Source organism: Oryctolagus cuniculus, chromosome 18 (genome assembly GCF_051225735.1).
Source record: "Oryctolagus cuniculus isolate XC-2025 breed Fujian yellow rabbit chromosome 18, ASM5122573v1, whole genome shotgun sequence".
NCBI lineage: Eukaryota > Metazoa > Chordata > Mammalia > Lagomorpha > Leporidae > Oryctolagus > Oryctolagus cuniculus.
In genome coordinates, this window is record NC_142884.1 from 26,306,696 (window position 1) to 26,323,051 (window position 16,356).

At 50.4% G+C, this 16,356-nt stretch overlaps 1 protein-coding gene across 5 annotated transcripts; it reads left to right on the top strand.

Moving 5' to 3' along the window:
• Window positions 1–4,432: 4,432 nt before the first annotated feature.
• On the top strand, window positions 4,433–13,427 carry LOC108176193 (zinc finger protein 772). Of its 5 annotated transcripts, none has more exons than XM_051830974.3 (5): window positions 4,433–4,594; window positions 5,795–5,833; window positions 7,582–7,703; window positions 8,185–8,307; window positions 8,916–13,427. In XM_051830974.3, the coding sequence occupies exons 1-5, from the start codon at window positions 4,464–4,466 to the stop codon at window positions 10,202–10,204; spliced, it is 1,704 nt and encodes a 567-aa protein (XP_051686934.3). In that variant the 5' UTR covers window positions 4,433–4,463; the 3' UTR covers window positions 10,205–13,427. The 5 variants fall into 5 exon arrangements, with proteins under 5 accessions (XP_051686934.3, XP_051686935.3, XP_017195775.4 ...); XM_017340286.4 differs by having other exon boundaries at window positions 4,461–4,594; window positions 7,577–7,703; XM_051830975.3 differs by lacking the exon at window positions 8,185–8,307 and having other exon boundaries at window positions 4,436–4,594; window positions 8,916–10,353.
• The last annotated feature ends 2,929 nt before the right edge of the window (window positions 13,428–16,356 follow it).

Consider the following 16,356-nt stretch of genomic DNA (forward strand, 5'->3'; position numbering starts at 1 on the left):
ACCAACAGCAAAAGGAAGACCTTTCTCTCTGTCTCTCTCTCTCTCACTGTCCACTCTGCCTGTCAAAAAGAAAAAAAAAAGATTCATTTATTTGAAAATCAGAGTTACAGAATGGGAGAGACTGAGAGAAAGGCCAGGCCACATTCAGGAGCCAGGAGCTTCTTCTATGGCTCCCATGTGGGTGGCAGAAGCTCAAGTACCTGGTCCATCTTCTGTTGCTTTCCCAGGCCATTGGCAGGAAGGTGGATTGGAAATGGAGCAGCTGGGATTCAAACCAGTGCTGATATGGGATGCCAGCATTGCAGGCAGCGGCTTTGCCTACTAAGCCACAGCACGGTCCCTGAGAAAGTTTTGTTTTTTTAAAGATTTATTATTTGTTATTTATTTGAAAGGCAGCGTTAAAGGGGGGGCAGAGACAGAGAGAGAGGTCTTCCATCTGCTGGGTCACTCCCCAAATGGCAGCAACAGCCATATGGGATGCCGGCACTTCAGGCCAGGGCTTTAACCCGCTGTGCCACAGCGCCGGCCCCTGCTAAAGTTTTCATTTACAAGCTGAATCTTGGCCAGCTGAAGCTCCAGCTGGGCGGGAGAAACGTGGAGTAAGCAGTGGCAGGAGCAGGTCAGAGGTACTAAGTGGCCTGTGACGATGATTGAGGCTGCAGGCATTTTTCCATGTGCTTGTTCTGTGTGTTTGGGTACGGACACTGACGATTCGCACTTCTCCCTCGCTGTTGTTTTCCACGCCCATTGTTGGGGTTGTCTTTACATACAGTTTTCAGGTTACGGAATGTTCAGCGGGACCATAATGAATTTTTTTTTTTTTTTTTGACAGCAGAGTGGACAGTGAGAGAGAGAGACAGAGAGAAAGGTCTTCCTTTTGCTGTTGGTTCACCCTCCAGTGGCCGCCGCGGCCGGCGCACCGCACTGATCGGAAGCCGGAAACCAGGTGCTTCTCCTGGTCTCCCATGGGGTGCAGGGCCCAAGCACTTGGGCCATCCTCCACTGCCCTCCCGGGCCACAGCAGAGAGCTGGCCTGGAAGAGGGGCAACCGGGACAGACTCCGGCGCCCCAACCGGGACTAGAACCCAGTGTGCCGGCTCCGCAGGCGGAGGATTAGCCTAGTGAGCTGTGGCGCCAGCAACCATAATGATTTCGAGGACCGGCTGCTGAGTCTCATGGAGTCGGCGATTGTTGCTTCCTTATTTTGGGCGAAGCATGAGGACTCCTTTACCTGTGCGAAGCCTAGCTGAGTCATGTTGGCTGGGAACAGGATTATTTTTACTGTTTTCTAGTAGCTCAGATGTGTGTAGAAGAGCGTGTATGGGAGCTGAGTACCTAAAGGCAGAGACCATGGTGCTGTTAACTTATTGCCTCTCAGCCGCGACTTCTCCGCCCCGCAGTGAGACACAGAAGCTGCGCCTGCGTTTACTGGTTTTCTGCTGGTGCAATACCAAGCTCTGCCAGTAGAGGGTGTAGGAGACGCACTAAAGCAGAGCTGAAGAAGGGATTTTGGAATTTGTTCTTCCCACAGTGCACCTGCCGGCGCGTTGTGAGAGCTCTAGGAAGGTTTTGATGTCAGCAGGTTTTGATGTCAACATTGAAGTGCCTTCCTGTTCAGCAGCCAGCCCGCAAGCTCCCAGAAAGCTGCTTTCTGTTCCCTAGGCGTGGCCCGTTGCACCCAGCATAACCTGCACCGTGCACGGAGTCCCACATCCACCTACTCGGCTGGCATCTGAACCCAGCACTGGAGGCCCCTTCTTCAGGCATTCTCCCCTTCAAGGGCGACTGGTAGCTTCCTACAATTGCTATTCCTGAGTCTTTAGATTCTGTTTTATCAGATCTACAGTTAATGATTGTTTGCTGCCTAATTATCCCACGTATTAAAAAGGCCCGATTCCAGGTCCAATAAAATTGGGTGTTGAAAACAGTTAATTAGAACTAGAAGGATGGGGCCGGCACTGTGGCGCAGAGGGTTAAAGCCCTAGCCTGAAGCACCGGCATCCCATATGGGCACCAGTTCGAAATCTGTCTGCTCCACTTCTGATCCCGCTCTCTGCCATAGTCTGGGAAAGCAGTAGAAGATGGTCCAAGTCCTTGGGCCCCTGTACCCGTGTGGGAGACCTGGAAGAAGCACTTGGCTCCTGGCTTTGGATCGGTGCAGCGCCAGCTGTTGTGGTCATCTGGGAAGTGAACCAGCGGATGGAAGTCCTCTCTCTCTGTCTCTACCTCTCTCTTTCTCTGCCTCTCCTCTCTCTGTGTAACCCTGACTTTTGAATAAATAAATAAATAAATAAATAAATCCTTTTAAAAAAAGGAATAGAAGGGAACTTTTTCAACCTAGCAGAGGACATTGGTGTAAAACCCATTGGATGCAACACTGAAGGACAGAGCTTGGCCCCGCAGTCAATAAGGGACAATGATGGCTGCTTTTGCCACCACTATTCGGTATCGTCCTGGATGTCCAGAGCAAATAGGCAAGAACTAGAAATGAAAGGTATCCAGTCAGGGAAGAAAAAGAAAAATTATACTTAGGAATGACAGGACGCTGTATCCTCAAAGCATCTGCAAAACCTAGTAAATTGGCCAGCGCCGCAGCTCACTAGGCTAATCCTCTGCCTGTGGCGCCGGCACCCCAGGGTTCTAGTCCCAGTCGGGGTGCCGGATTCTGTCCCGGTTGCTCCTCTTCCAGTCCAGCTCTCTGCTGGGGCCCGGGAATGCAATGGAGGATGGCCCAAGTGCTTGGGCCCTGCACCCGCATGGGAGACCAGGAGGAAGTACCTTCGGTACTTCGGATCGGTGCAGTGTGCCAGCCGCAGCACGCTGGCCGTAGCGGCCACTTGGGGGGTGAACCAATGGAAAAAGGAAGACCTTTCTCTCTGTCTCTCTCACTGTCTAACTCTGCCTGTCAAAAAAAAAAAAAAAAAACCCTAGTAAATTGAGCAAAGTTAAATAATCCAAGACCAACACACAAAAACTGTTGTTTTAAATACACAATAGCCATGAACACTACAAAAATGGTATTGAGAAGACAATTTCATTTATAACAACATAAAGAGGCCGGCACTGTGGCGTAGTGGGTAAGGCCACCACCGCCTGCAGTGCCAGCATCCCATATGGGCACCGGTTCAAGTCCCAGCTGCTCCACTTCCAATCCAGCTCTCTGCTGTGGCCTGGGAAAGCAGTAGAAGATGGCCCAGGTCCTTGGGTCCCTGCACCCACGTGGGAGTCCCGGAAGAAGCTCCTGGCTCCTGGCTCCCGGCTCCTGGCTCCTGGCTCCTGGCTCCTGGTTCCTGGCTCCTGGCTTCGGAACAGTGCAGCTACAGTCGTTGCAGCCAACTGGGGAGTGAACCAGGTGATTGAAGACCGCTCGCTCGCTCGCTCTCTCTCTTTCTCTCTCTCTGCTTCTCCTTCTCCCTCTGTGTAATTCTGACTTTCAAATAAATAAATAAATCTTAAAAAATAACAGCATTAAAAAAAGAACTTACACAGGAATAAATTTAATCACAACAGAGCAAGACTTGTACACTGAAAATGACAAGCTATCGAAGACCACAAAGCATTGTTGAGAGACATTATGCAAGACCTCAATAAATGAAAAGGTATCCTGTGTGCATAGACTTGACAACTTAGTGCTGGACACATAAAATCGTCTATGTTTATGGGATGCCAAGAGCTGTTTTGACACACGGGTACATGTGTCATGTCCAGTCAGGGCAAATACAACCTCCTCCACTGCTTTCCCAGGTTATTAACAGGGAGCACCTGGGACTCCAACCGACACCCACATTAGATGCCAGCACTGTAGCAGGCTTAGCCTTCTACACCACAGCGCCGGCCCCAAATAAATGCATCTTTAAAAAATAAAAAAGATGCCCCCTTCCACATTTCCTTCACCAGTGATGCGGTCTTCACAGAAAATGTCACTTGGTAAAAGTCTCTTCTTCCAGATAGATGTCGAACTCCTTAAAAGTACTTGAATATCTCTCAGAATATGGAGCAAGACATATTACCGGGATACAATGGTGTTGAAGGGTTGGGGCATGCGCACCGATTACACAGTAGGGCTGCTGCTTGTGCGAATTAGCAGGAGAACTCCACACCTGTCCACCTGCGGTACCCTGCAAGCTTCCCCATCTGAGCCTCTCTGCAGTTTTTTATTTTCTCTCGGCATCACCCTGACAGCCTCGAGCCTACAGAATTGACTTGAAAAATTTCTATGAAGGAAAGTACTATGATCTTTATTAGCTCTTAAGATAATAAGTGCTCACGTGTGTGTGTGTCGGACCGACGTGGTTTAGTTTGTCTTTTGATTTTGTCGCTTTGGGAAGCACGTGGGTCTCAGAACTTCGGAGCGCGCTTGCCACCTGTGCCAGAGTCTGGAGCGCGCGCGCCCTCCAGCGCAGAGGCCCGGGAGAACTACATTACCCAGAATCCTTGCGCAGAGCCCCTGCGGCGCTAAGCCAATGGGGGCCCTTGCAGAGGGACGCTTGGGCACGTCCAGGCGGGACTTCCGGCGCCCCTGCGGCGGCGGTCCTTTTGGTGACTCTTGGGTCGGTCCACCTGGACAGGGTCTGAGCTCTTGGTCCGGCCCAAGGTAAAGGGAGCGGGAAGGCGTGAGCCGAGGCGTCGCTCACGGTGCATGGGGGCGGGTCTGTGGCTCGGGAGGGCGCTCTCTGGGGCGACTCCTCGCTCGGAGCAGGCTGGCGTCGGGGTTTGGCTGGGTCGCCTGCGCTTGCCCGCTGAGGCTGGTGCTGCGTCCCCTAGTGCTGACCTGTCCGATCTCGCCACCCCGCTGGAGCCCCGAGTGAAGGCGCCTGCTCGGGGCACTGCAGCCACAGCTCTCTGTTCGGGGCAGTCCAGGGGCGGTACGGGTAGGTCCCCTGTTTTTGACACGCGGAGTGATGAGAGATGCCCCTTACAGAGGGACCAGGGTGTGCAGAGCCTGCGGATGCGACTGGGAAGCGTTGGGACCCGTGAGCAGATGAGCTAATCTGAGGGCACTGGTGGCCCCGGACGGTTGTCATCAGAAAGACTGGATCCCGGGACGATTTTAAAAGGTTCCCGAAGGTTACTAAGAAGCCGGCCGACTGGGGGTAGAAGGCAGGGGTGACTGATGAGGAGAGGAGAGACGGGCAGACAGGAGGCGCAGGGGGACAGGGAACATTGTTGCCGGACCGGAGTGGCGATGCAGTGGTGCGCAGATCTTTGAGAACAGAGAAGGTACCCCCCGCCTTGGAGTCACCACACCCCGGTTTAACTTAGGGAGAAATGGAACAACCACTCGCTTCCACATTAAGGGATCAACATTCCTCTAAAAGTGTGCATGTAAACACTGAACTGTGGGAATTTAGCAAGTTAAATTTGTGCATGCAATGCAAATGTGGTTAACACCATAATATACTCCCAGAGCCGTACGTGAAAACACTAAACATCACAGTATTGCATCCTCATACTTTCAAAGACCCATCGCATGATTTACACTGAAAACATTGACAGAAGACTTGATTTTGTGGATAGTGATAGAGCCTACTTAGCGCTTGATGCGTAATTACTGATGCATTCGATACCAGTTCCAACCCCAGGATGTGGGTGCCATTCTTAGGTCCATTCAGTGAAGATAGGCACCGGAAAGTTGAATCCTTGTCCTGGGTCACATAGCAGGTAAGAGGTCGCACCAAGGACTGAAACCCAAAATTTGGTCAGTTAGCCCAAGGTCACCTTGCAGGGCATGATCAGGCGATCCCTTGGGGTGCAGCATGGGTGCCTTTCGCTCACAGTCTCACTCTTCCCACAGGTTTCCATGGCTTCAGATGCGTTCACGAACCACGCACAGGTGAGTGGATAGTGTCCCCCTTCCATACCTCCCCATGACCCATATGGTCTCCTGGATTTATCCTGCTACTGCTTGTCTGCCACATTACTCAGTTTGGCCTGGGGTAATGTGTCATCAGACACCTGATCTGGCATCTAGGCCAGTTTCTGGCCACCTGTAGAATGTTCTGTGGCAGGTGTGTAGGCAGAGGGTCAGCATGTGCCAGTGCACAGTGGTGAGACAGAGCTGGCAGGCGGCTGTCACGGGCCTCTGTATGTCTTAGAGGACCTGCGAGCCAGGATGAGGGAGTCAGGCCTGGAGCAGGGGCCCAAGGACTAGGGCCATCCTCCACTGCCCTCCCGGGCCACAGCAGAGAGCTGGACTGGAAGAGGAGCAACTGGGACTAGAACCTGGTACCCATATGGGATGCGGGAGCTGCAGGCGGAGGATTAGCCAAGTGAGCCACGGCGCCGGCTCCTGGATTTGCTTTTAAAATATATCCAATCAGACTTTGTGATCGAGAGATGGATGGAATTTTGACCCTTGCAGCTAGCAGGAAGGAGATGCCATCAACTGAGAAGGGGAAGTCAGTTGTAGGCGTGAGTTTCAGAAGAATTATCAGGAGGTAGGTTGGGCTATGGTCCGTTTGTGATGTTCCAGAGACCCTGAGTGGAGTGAGTGAGTGGACAGCTGGACACACAGCTGGAGTTCAGGCAAGAGGTTCATGCTGAGGACAGCACAAGTTGGTGACCTGTGTGTGGCCTGGGGCAGAGCTGTGAGTCCCATTTAGGAGGCGACATCTTCAGGTCATGGTGACCATGTTACTGGGCACCTGCCTAGGGTTGGTGAATGTCACAGAGAGGTAACGCCAGAGAGGTGGCTGTGGGGTTTGAGGTGGGTATGGCAGATGGCCAGAGCTTCCCAGGGGCGTGACCATGGGAGGACAGCAGTGATGGAGGTGACATGACAGCCCAAAGCCTGCACTTACTCCCCCTTGTCAAGGCTCACCAGTCCAATGGTGACCATTGGTGGGGCTGGAGAATTTACTTAGGCTTACAAATAAGCTCAGGGGCCAGTGGGAGAGTCGGTGACGGATGGGCGGCCAGGGGAGCTGGGCACTGAACGAGGCTTTGATGGGAAGAGGACAGCTGCGATAGGGGAGGCACAGCAGTAGAAGAGGGCTTAAGGTATTGCCACCTGCATGTGAGGTTGAAGCAGGGGCCAGGACGAGGTGGAGAGGTCTGGACAGCAGGGCCAGAGGCCTTCCCTGGCCCTGTGGGCTGTCAGATGTGGGACTCGGGATGGAATCACCCTTACATTTCCCAGTGTTTTCTGGGTTCTCCCCGGAGCTCAGGGAGATGCCCATGGTATACGCAGGGCATGGACAGTGGCAGTGAGAATCCAAATGTGCGTGATTGATGGTGCCCAGAGGGATGTGGCCAAGGGAGAGCGTGAACTGAGGCTCCCAGGGGCTGGGCCCTAGGAGGTGAGGGAGGACGCTGGGCCCGTGTTCGCTGGTACGGGAGGCATGAACTGGAAGGCATGCCCAGGGGAATTTGTCAGTCCCAGGGCTCAGCATTTACCTGCCCACATGTCTGCAGTTGATGTGGGGGACACAGCGAGGGGACTGTGGTGCTATCCGGCCTCCACCTCCCGTGAGCCTTCCTGAGAGGAGGGTGGGAGGGACTGGGTTTAGGGAGCCAGGGATAGAGAGGGCCCTGGGAGAGGGGCTGCTTAGAGACACTGCTGTGCCCGTCATGGTAGGGCAGGGTGACCTTGGAGGATGTGGCTGTGGACTTCACCTGGGAGGAGTGGCAGCTCCTTGGCGAGCCTCAGAGACTCCTGTACCGGGATGTGATGCTGGACAACTTCACCCTGGTGGCCTCGCTGGGTAAGTCCCTCACCCTCGCAGCGTCCGGGCTGGGCTGGCCCCTCCTCCTCTCTCCAGGGCTCTCTCTTCCCTTCCCACAGCCGCCAGTGGACCTTGCCTCCTTCCTGGGTCTTCTTCCTAGGCTTCAGGCATTCCTCACCCTCTCCCACGGAGCCCCAGCGTCTGGTGCCCTCAGGCCTTCTAGGGAAGGATATGGGGGCCCGTGGCTTCCACTTGACGTGGCTTCACCTTGTCGGGGGACCGTCCGGGATTACCGCCCCTCTCTGCCCTTTACTGCACCCTCCTTCCTCCAGCTGACGCTGCCTCTTGCCCCATGTCAGGAATCACAGGCGTCAGCTGGAGAACCGGTTTTGGGGGCAGGGGGCCGATCCTAGAGGACGTTTCTCCAAGGTTCTTCTTGTAATACTGGTTGTCACTCCCGGTGGGCTGGGTGCTCTGGCTGTTGGTGTCCATCCACTTAGCTGCTTTGTCTTTCTCTTAGGATTTGCTTCTTCCCAGATCCGTGTAGTTGTCCGGCTGGAGGCGGGGGAAGGCACCTGGGCGCCTGGCAGGGCAGGCGTTGGGCCAGCTGCGGCACTAGGGACTTGGAGGGGACCTGGCCCTGGTAAGCGACAAGGCAGGGATAGTTCAGTGTCAGGGCTAGGTTCTCCTGGCACCCAGCACGTCTGCCAAGACAGGTCCATAACTCATTTCAGTCTCTCCTTTTCTTGGCATTTTCTCCACTTACCCCTCCTGTTTGATTTCTGACCAGAGCTAAGCACACCCCTCTTGCCTGAAAGTCTGCCCCGTTCCTGCCCACCTGTCGTGCTCTCCAACAAGGAGCTGCACATACCGCGCTGTGAGACGTGCTCCGGGCCTGCGTCGTGCTTCGGCAGCTTCTCGGATACGGTTGGTTTTCCCAGATCTGGGCACAGCCTTCCGTTCAGGGCTCCCAGGTCAGCCGCCGAGAAGCCCCTGCTGAAAGCCGTCGGCAGATCAGCGAGTCAGGCTCACAGCGCGCCCTTTGCTGTACTGTATTCTTGTTCCTCCCCAGAGCCCCCAGTGGTGCAGTGCTGCCGGGCTCGGTATGGAGCCTACCTCAGCCCAGCTGCGGCCGCCTCATCCTCCCAGGAGCCCCGTGTGTTCGATCCTGGAGTTACAGAGCAGGCGTCTGGGATGGCCTGCCCTCTTTATCCCGCATCTGCGTGTACAGCAGTGTTTCTCTGCTTTCAGGCTGTTGGTTTCGGATGGAGAATGCCGAGGCGCCTTTGCAAGCAGTGCCGCGGATCAGGACTCCTGGGTCAGGTTCGGCCACGCACAGTGCCGAGCCATGTGGGATGTGTGGCCCGGTCGTGAAGGACGTTTTGCTCTTGGCCGAACACCAGGGGATTTGCTCTGGGCAGAAGCTTCAGGCATGCGGGGCGTGTGGAAGACAGTTCTGCTTCAGCCTAAGCATCGCTCAGCATCAGGACGGAGAGGGGCTCCCCAGCGGGGAGGAGGACGGGGCGTCACCGCTTACGGGCTGCAGAGGCCACCTGTCAGAGGAGCCCTTTCTGTGCGGGGACGATGGGGAGGACCTCCTGCCCCACCCAGGCCCTCTGCACAACCAGACCGCTGACCTCCGGGGGCGTCCGCCCAGAAGCGCAGGGTGCAGCGAGGTCGTTCCCACTGGCGACGGGCGATACCGGTGCCGTGAATGCGGGAAGGCCTTCAGCCAGCAGCACCGACTCGGCCAGCACCAGAGGGTTCACGCTGGAGAGAAGCCTCATGCGTGCCGCGAATGTGGCAAAGCTTTCAGACGGAAATGCAGACTCGTTCAACACCAGAAAATCCACGCCAGAGACAGGAGTTACGAATGCACGCAATGTGGGAAGTCCTTTAGACAAAGCTATGGCCTTGTTCAACATCAGAGAGTTCACACGGGGGCAAAGCCTTATAATTGTGTAGAGTGTGGGAACTTCTTTGGCTGTAAAACCACCCTGGTTCGCCATCAGAGAATCCACACTGGAGAAAGGCCGTATAAGTGCACAGAATGTGGGAAATCCTTTAGACAACGGTCTGGCCTTATTGGACACCAGAGAATTCACACAGGGGCCAAACCTTACGAATGCAGCGAGTGTGGAAAATTCTTCAGCCGCAAAATCACGCTTGTTCGGCACCGGAGAATCCATACCGGAGAAAGGCCTTACAAGTGTGCTGAATGTGGCAAGTTCTTTAGCCAAAGCTCTGGCCTGGTCTCACACCAGAGAGTTCACACCGGTGAGAAACCTTATGAATGCGCCGAATGTGGTAAATGGTTTAGCCACAGGTCTAGCCTCAATTTACACCAGAGAGTGCACACTGGGGAGAGGCCTTATGCGTGCAGTGAATGCGGGAAAGCCTTCAGTCTGAAATTCACACTTCTTCGACACCAGAGAACCCACGCTGAAGAAAGACCGTATGAGCGTAGTGAACGTAGGAAGTACTTTAGCCACAAATCCAGCCTCATTCAACATCGGCAAAATCATGTCGGAGAGTGTTGAGCCAGTGGCCTTCCCTCGCTTGGTACCAGAGGGTTCGCCCTGAAGAAAGGCCGTGGAATACAAGAGTGTTATCTGCTTGGTCAATGCATGACGGCAGAAAAGCTCTGAGAATAGAGTTGTGAAGTGGCCGTCAGCCAAAGGCTACACCTCACACCTGACGTGCAAGCCGCAGTGTGTGGGGAGGCTTCCGGAGGTGCGTTACCCTGTCTGACCTGCACGAGGCCCTTCCCTGAGTGCTCTCCCTGCCGGTGCCAATGGCAGAATCCATCTCCTATGTACCATCCGGTGGCCCTGTGAGCTGAGGGATGGCCAGTCTTTGTACTGTGTCCCCTGAAGGAAACCACAAGTGGCGTGAGGCCATCGCAGTTTACCCTGATCAGCTTAACACACTGATGGGGTTAATAGAATTGGAGCCAGCAAACCAGAAGGCATGTGCCTTACCCAGTGGTGCTTAGAGAAATATTCTGGTCACTATAGCTGTGAGGGATTCGGGTATTCAGGTATTCTCAGAACTTCCAGATTTAACGCCTCCTGTGGCTCAGATCACTGGTAGGGCAAATAATCTGAATGTTTTCTGAATTGTCAAGACTGTTTGGGTTGCTTACTTCAAGGTCATTGCTATACAGGCAAGAAAAAGAAACCAAGAAAAGCGCTGGTTGTCTAGGCATGTGACTTATTTAGCATCTATTGCTTGCTAGGCTTTGCTTCCATTGATGTAGGGCTGTCCCTTCCAAAGGAAGAACATATTTTTTTTTTAAAGATTTATTTATTTATTTGAAAGAGTTACACAGAGAAAGGAGAAGCAGAGAGGCAGAGAGAGAGAGAGGTCCTCTATCCAATGGTTCATTCCCCAGTTGGCCACAATGGCCAGAGCTGAGCCGATCCAAAGCCAGGAGCCAGGAGCTTCTTCCGGGTCTCCCATGTGGGTGCAGGGGCCCAAGGACTTGGGCCATCTTCTACTGCCTTCCCAGGCCAGAGCAGAGAGCTGGATTGGAAGTGGAGCAGCCAGGACTTGAACCAGCGCCCATATGGGATGTCGGCACTTCAGGCCTGGGCATTAACCTGCGCCACAGCACCGGACCCCCAAAGAAGAACATATTTAAGATGTGTTTGCCAAATCATCTCATTTTTCAAGAGAAGTGAAGGATCCAGATTTCCATGTTGAACTGTTAAAAAATTTGTTTTATTTATTTATTAGAGAAAGAGCCCCCATCTGTTTGTTCACTACCCAAATGTTTGCAGTGGCCCAGGGGCAAAGCTGGGAGCTGAGATCTCAACCACGTCTCCTAGGTAGGTGGCAGGAACACAACTATTTGAGCCATCAGTACGGCCTCCCAGGGTCTGCATTGGCAGGAAGCTGGAATCAGGAGCTGGAGCCAGGGAGTCACCCAGGTATTCAGATATGGGACATGCATCTTAACCACTAGGCAAAATGCCTGCCCTGAACCAGTTGTTTTTTTTTTTTTTTTTTTAAAGATTTATTTATTCGAAAGGCAGAGAGTTACAGAGAGGCAGAGAGAGAGAGAGAGAGAGAGATCTTCCATCTGCTGGTTCACTCCCCAAATTGCCACAATGGCCAAAGCTGGGCTGATCTGAAGCCAGGAGACTCTTCCGAGTCTCCCACATGGGTGCAAGGACCCAAGAACTTGGGCCATCTTCCACTGCTTTTTCCCAGGTCATAGCAGAGAGCTGAATTGGAAGTGGAGCAGCCGGGACTCAAACTGGCACCCGTATGGGAAGCCAGCACTGCAGGCGGTAGCTTCACTTGCTACACCACAGTGCTGCCCCCCTTGAACCAGTTTTTGAAGGCTCTATGTAGATGCAGTTGATGTTCAGTGTGAAGAATGATTTTTATGTATCCATGCAACCTTCACCACGGTCATGATAATGAACAGATTTCTCAACCACAAATTTGCCTCATCCTTTACAGAAATCCCCCTTTATCCAGTTTCTTTTTTTTTCTTCCTTTCCTTTTTCTCTTGCTGTATGTCTCTTTCTTTATTTAAAAAGATTTATTTATTTGAAAGAGTTACAGAGAGAGGGAGAGAGAGAGGGGGAGATCCTCCATCCAGTGGTTTATTCCCCAATTGGCTGCAACAGCTGGGCAGGCTGAATTCCATCCGGGTCTCCCACATGGGTGGCAGGAGCCCAAGCACTTGAGCCATCTTCCATTGCTTTCCCAATTGCCTAAGCAGGAAGCTGGATTGGAAGTGGAGCAGCCAGGACTCAACCCAGTGCTCATGGGATGCTGGTGTTGCAGGCAGTGGCTGTCATGATGTGGGACCCCCACAGTCTCCAAAGTTTTGCTGTGGTGAATCATAGTCAAAAAATACTAAATGAAAAATTTCAGAAATAATTCAAGTTTTAAATTACTTTTATTAGTTTTTTTTAAAGAAAAAGGTTATTTATTTATTAGAGAGAGAGAGTGAGAATGAATGACATAGATCTTCCATCCATTGATCGACTCACCAAATGGGCACAGTAACCAGATCTGGGCTAGGCTGAAGCCAGGAGGCTGGAACTCCATCCTTGTCTCCCACATGGGTGGCAGGCCCCAAGTGCTTGGGCCATCATCCACTGCCTTCCCAGAAGCATTAGCAGGGAGCTGAATTGGCAGTGGAGTAGTCGGGACTCGACCTGGTGCACCCTTTTGTTGTAAATGGTGGCTTAACCTGCTGCATCACAGTATTGGTCCCTGTGGTACATTGTGTGTCCCTATGGTACACTGTTAGAATTGTTTTATTAGCTATGTTTGTTAGTACATTGTTAGAATTGTTTTATTAGCTATGTTTGTTAGTACATTGTTAGAATTGTTTTATTAGCTATGTTTGTTAATCTGCTATGCCTTATTTATAAGTCAAAGTTTGTCATATGTATGTATATGTAGGAAAGGCCAGTTTGCTTATATACATGGTTTGGTACTGTCGACATCCACTTGGTACATACGCCCTGTGGATGCAAGGGGACTACTGCAGACTTTTTAACTTTTCTAGAATTTTATGTGAATGGAATACCAAAATATTGTTCTAAAGAAGTTTTTATATTTTTTATGCAGTGTAATTATTTTGGGATTCCTCCATGTTCCATGTCTGATTACTTCATTGTTTTAGTCTAGACTAGTATACTCGTGTGGTTATCCCACAATTTGTTCTACATATCTGGTAAGGAACATGAGTTGCTCCAAGTTTGGGATTATTACAAATAAAGTGGCTGTGAACATTCACATACTTGTCTTGTGTGTTAATAGCTGGGAGACAAAGGCCTGAGTGTCTCATTTCTAACCATGGGATTTTAATTTCTGTTGTGACAAAGTGATGACATAGGCCAAGGTTGAAGAAAAGAATTTATTACCTATAGTTCCTAAGAGAAGGGGGAACATCACGTCACACAGGGCTACAGAGAGCACCCTGTTGGTCAGGAGGCAGAAGTGAGCAAGGGGAAGGCTTAGGCCACAGCTTCTGCGGGAATCCCACAGGAAAGACGTGGAAGGGCAGTTTGTAGCGAGCTGGTTTGAATAAGTTAGCTGGACTTTGGGCTGAGGATTGCTCTTGTTACCTGATAATTGCTCCTGGGATGCTTTAGAGCAGAGCGTGTGTTGGCTTAGTGTGAGAGTTAGAGAAGCAGTTGGGGCAGGAGATTTGGGATTACTGATTGCATAGAGTTGTGTGCTACTAGTCAAGCCCTGCGTTAGCTTGAAGAAAGGATAATGTGGAAGGGGCAGTCTGGCCAGCTCGCTCAGCTGTCAGAGCATCAGAACTTAGACATAAACACACGGGGTCAGCTGGTGTGTGGATGTTTGTCTCTTTAGAAACTGACAGACTGTTTTCCACAGTTTCCAGCGGTGTACTAGAACTTTGGTTGCTTGCGAGGCTCACCAACATGATCTAATGAGTTTGCCATTCTCATTAGATAGTGGAATTTCTCTGTGATTTTATTTTATATATTTCCTAGTGACTAATTTGAGAATTTTTAGTTTTGCTACTGCCATCACTACATCTTTAAATATGTATCTTTTGTCCATTAAAATATTATTATTGAATTTTGAGAGATCTTACTAAATATTGGATACAAGTCCTTCATTAAATATGTGATTTGTCAATACTCTATCGTGTGACATTTTAAAAAATTTCTTGAGTGTTTCCTATGGCAGAGGTGATTACTGTTGATGAAGTTGAACATGTGGATTTTCCTCCCTTTTAATTAAGCACTGTTTTTGTGTGTGTAGGAAGCATTTATCAAGCTAAAATTTTCCCTTTTGTTACATAATAGAAGTTTCATACTCCTAGGTTTATAATCCATTTTGAGTTAACTCTTTTATACTGTATGAGGTTTGAGGCTGGAGTTGTTGTTGTTGTTTTTTTAATTTTAAATGTGGACACTCAATTGCTCCCTGTTGACAGTACTATTTACTGAGTTGCTGTTGCACCTTAGTTGAAATTCATTTGATCTTGTATATGTTGGTCTGTTTATAGATATTTTTCCTGTGTATTATTGCTGATTATCTTAAAATTTTACATATCATAATTGTATAATGTATCTTCAAATCAAGTAATGTAGTATTTTAAATCTGTACCTTAGGAAGAATTTCTTGTCCTTATCATTTCCATATGGATTTTAGAACTCTCTTGTCATATTCCTCAAAAGTGTTGTGTGATTTGGATCGGGAGTGCATGGACTATATATGAAGGGACTTCAGCAAGTTCGTGAAAGAGTATAATTGAAAGATAAAAATGTACGCCTTATTTCTCAACAAACTCTATTAGGGTCAAGACACTGTTGTAAATGATGCTACAAGCCATTAATCTATCCTACCCCCCCCCCCCAAAAAAAAACAGTTCTGGGAATCCAGTCATGTCCTTGTAGTCTTCTTTTGTTTTGCTTTACATTGTTAAGACAAGTGGGTGCCCTGTCAAGATATTTGAGGATTAGGAACCCAAAAGTCAAGAGGAACAAGATCAGGACTATAAAGTGACGCTTCATGATTTCCTGTCACAACTCTCAGCAAGGGTGGGTGCTGTGGTCAGTGGGCTAAGCTGCTGCTTGGGACACCTGTATCCCTTACCAGATTGTTGGTTTGAGTCCTGGCTACTCTGCTTCTAATCCAGCTTTTTTTTTTTTTTTTAAGATTTATTTATTTGAAAGGCAGAGTTACAGAGAGGCAGAGGGAGAGAGAGAGAGAGAGAGAGAAAGAAAGTTGTCCATCCATTGGTTCACTCCCCAAATGGCCACAATGGCTGGAGCTGTGCCAATCTGAAGCCAGGAGCCAGGAGCTTCTTCTGGGTCTCCCGCACGGGTGCAGGGTCCCAAGGACTTGGGCCATCTTCTACTGCTTTCCCAGGCCATAGCAGAGAGCTGGATCGGAAGTGGAGCAGCCAGGACTTGAACTGGCACCCATATGGCTTTACTTACTATGCCACAGTGCTGGCCCCCAGCTTTAATTCTGAAACATCTGGCAGACAGCAGTTAATGGTCCGAGTGCTTGGACTCCTGCCACACGCAGGGGAGACCTGTATGGAGTTCTGGACTCATGACTGGCTCAGCCGTGGCTGTTGCAGGCATTTGGGGAGTGAACCAGAATATGGAGTGAACCAGAATATGGAAGAAATTCTGTCTCTACTACTCTGCTTTTCAAGTAGATGAAAATAAACATTGAAAAACTCTCACCAGATTGCTCTTGGTTTATGAGAGGCATGAGTAGGAGCATTGTTGTGGGGGAGAAGGACTCTGGAGAAGTTTTCCCAGGCATTTTTCTGCCAAAGCTTTGACAGTCTCAGAATACGTTCATGGTAAGCAGATGTTATTGGTCCTTGGCCTTCCAGAGCGCCAACAAGAAAAATGCTTTAATATCCCTCCCCCACCCCCAAACTGTTGCCTTGACAGTTAGTCTTGGCTGGTTCACTTTTGTTTTGACTGGATTAGTTCCAACTCTTAGTAGCTACTGCTTTGTGCTGTGTGTTCAGGATTATATTTGTAAAGCCATGATTCATCTCTCGTTATATAATTTGAAAAAACGCTTTAGATCTTGATCCCACTTGTATAAAATTTCCATTAAAAGCGCTGTTCTTGTCTGCAGCTTTGGCACCCATCAAGCCGAAAGTGTGCCCAACCTTTTCAGTCGGAATTGTGTAAGATGAGCCTGTAGAGGTATTTGG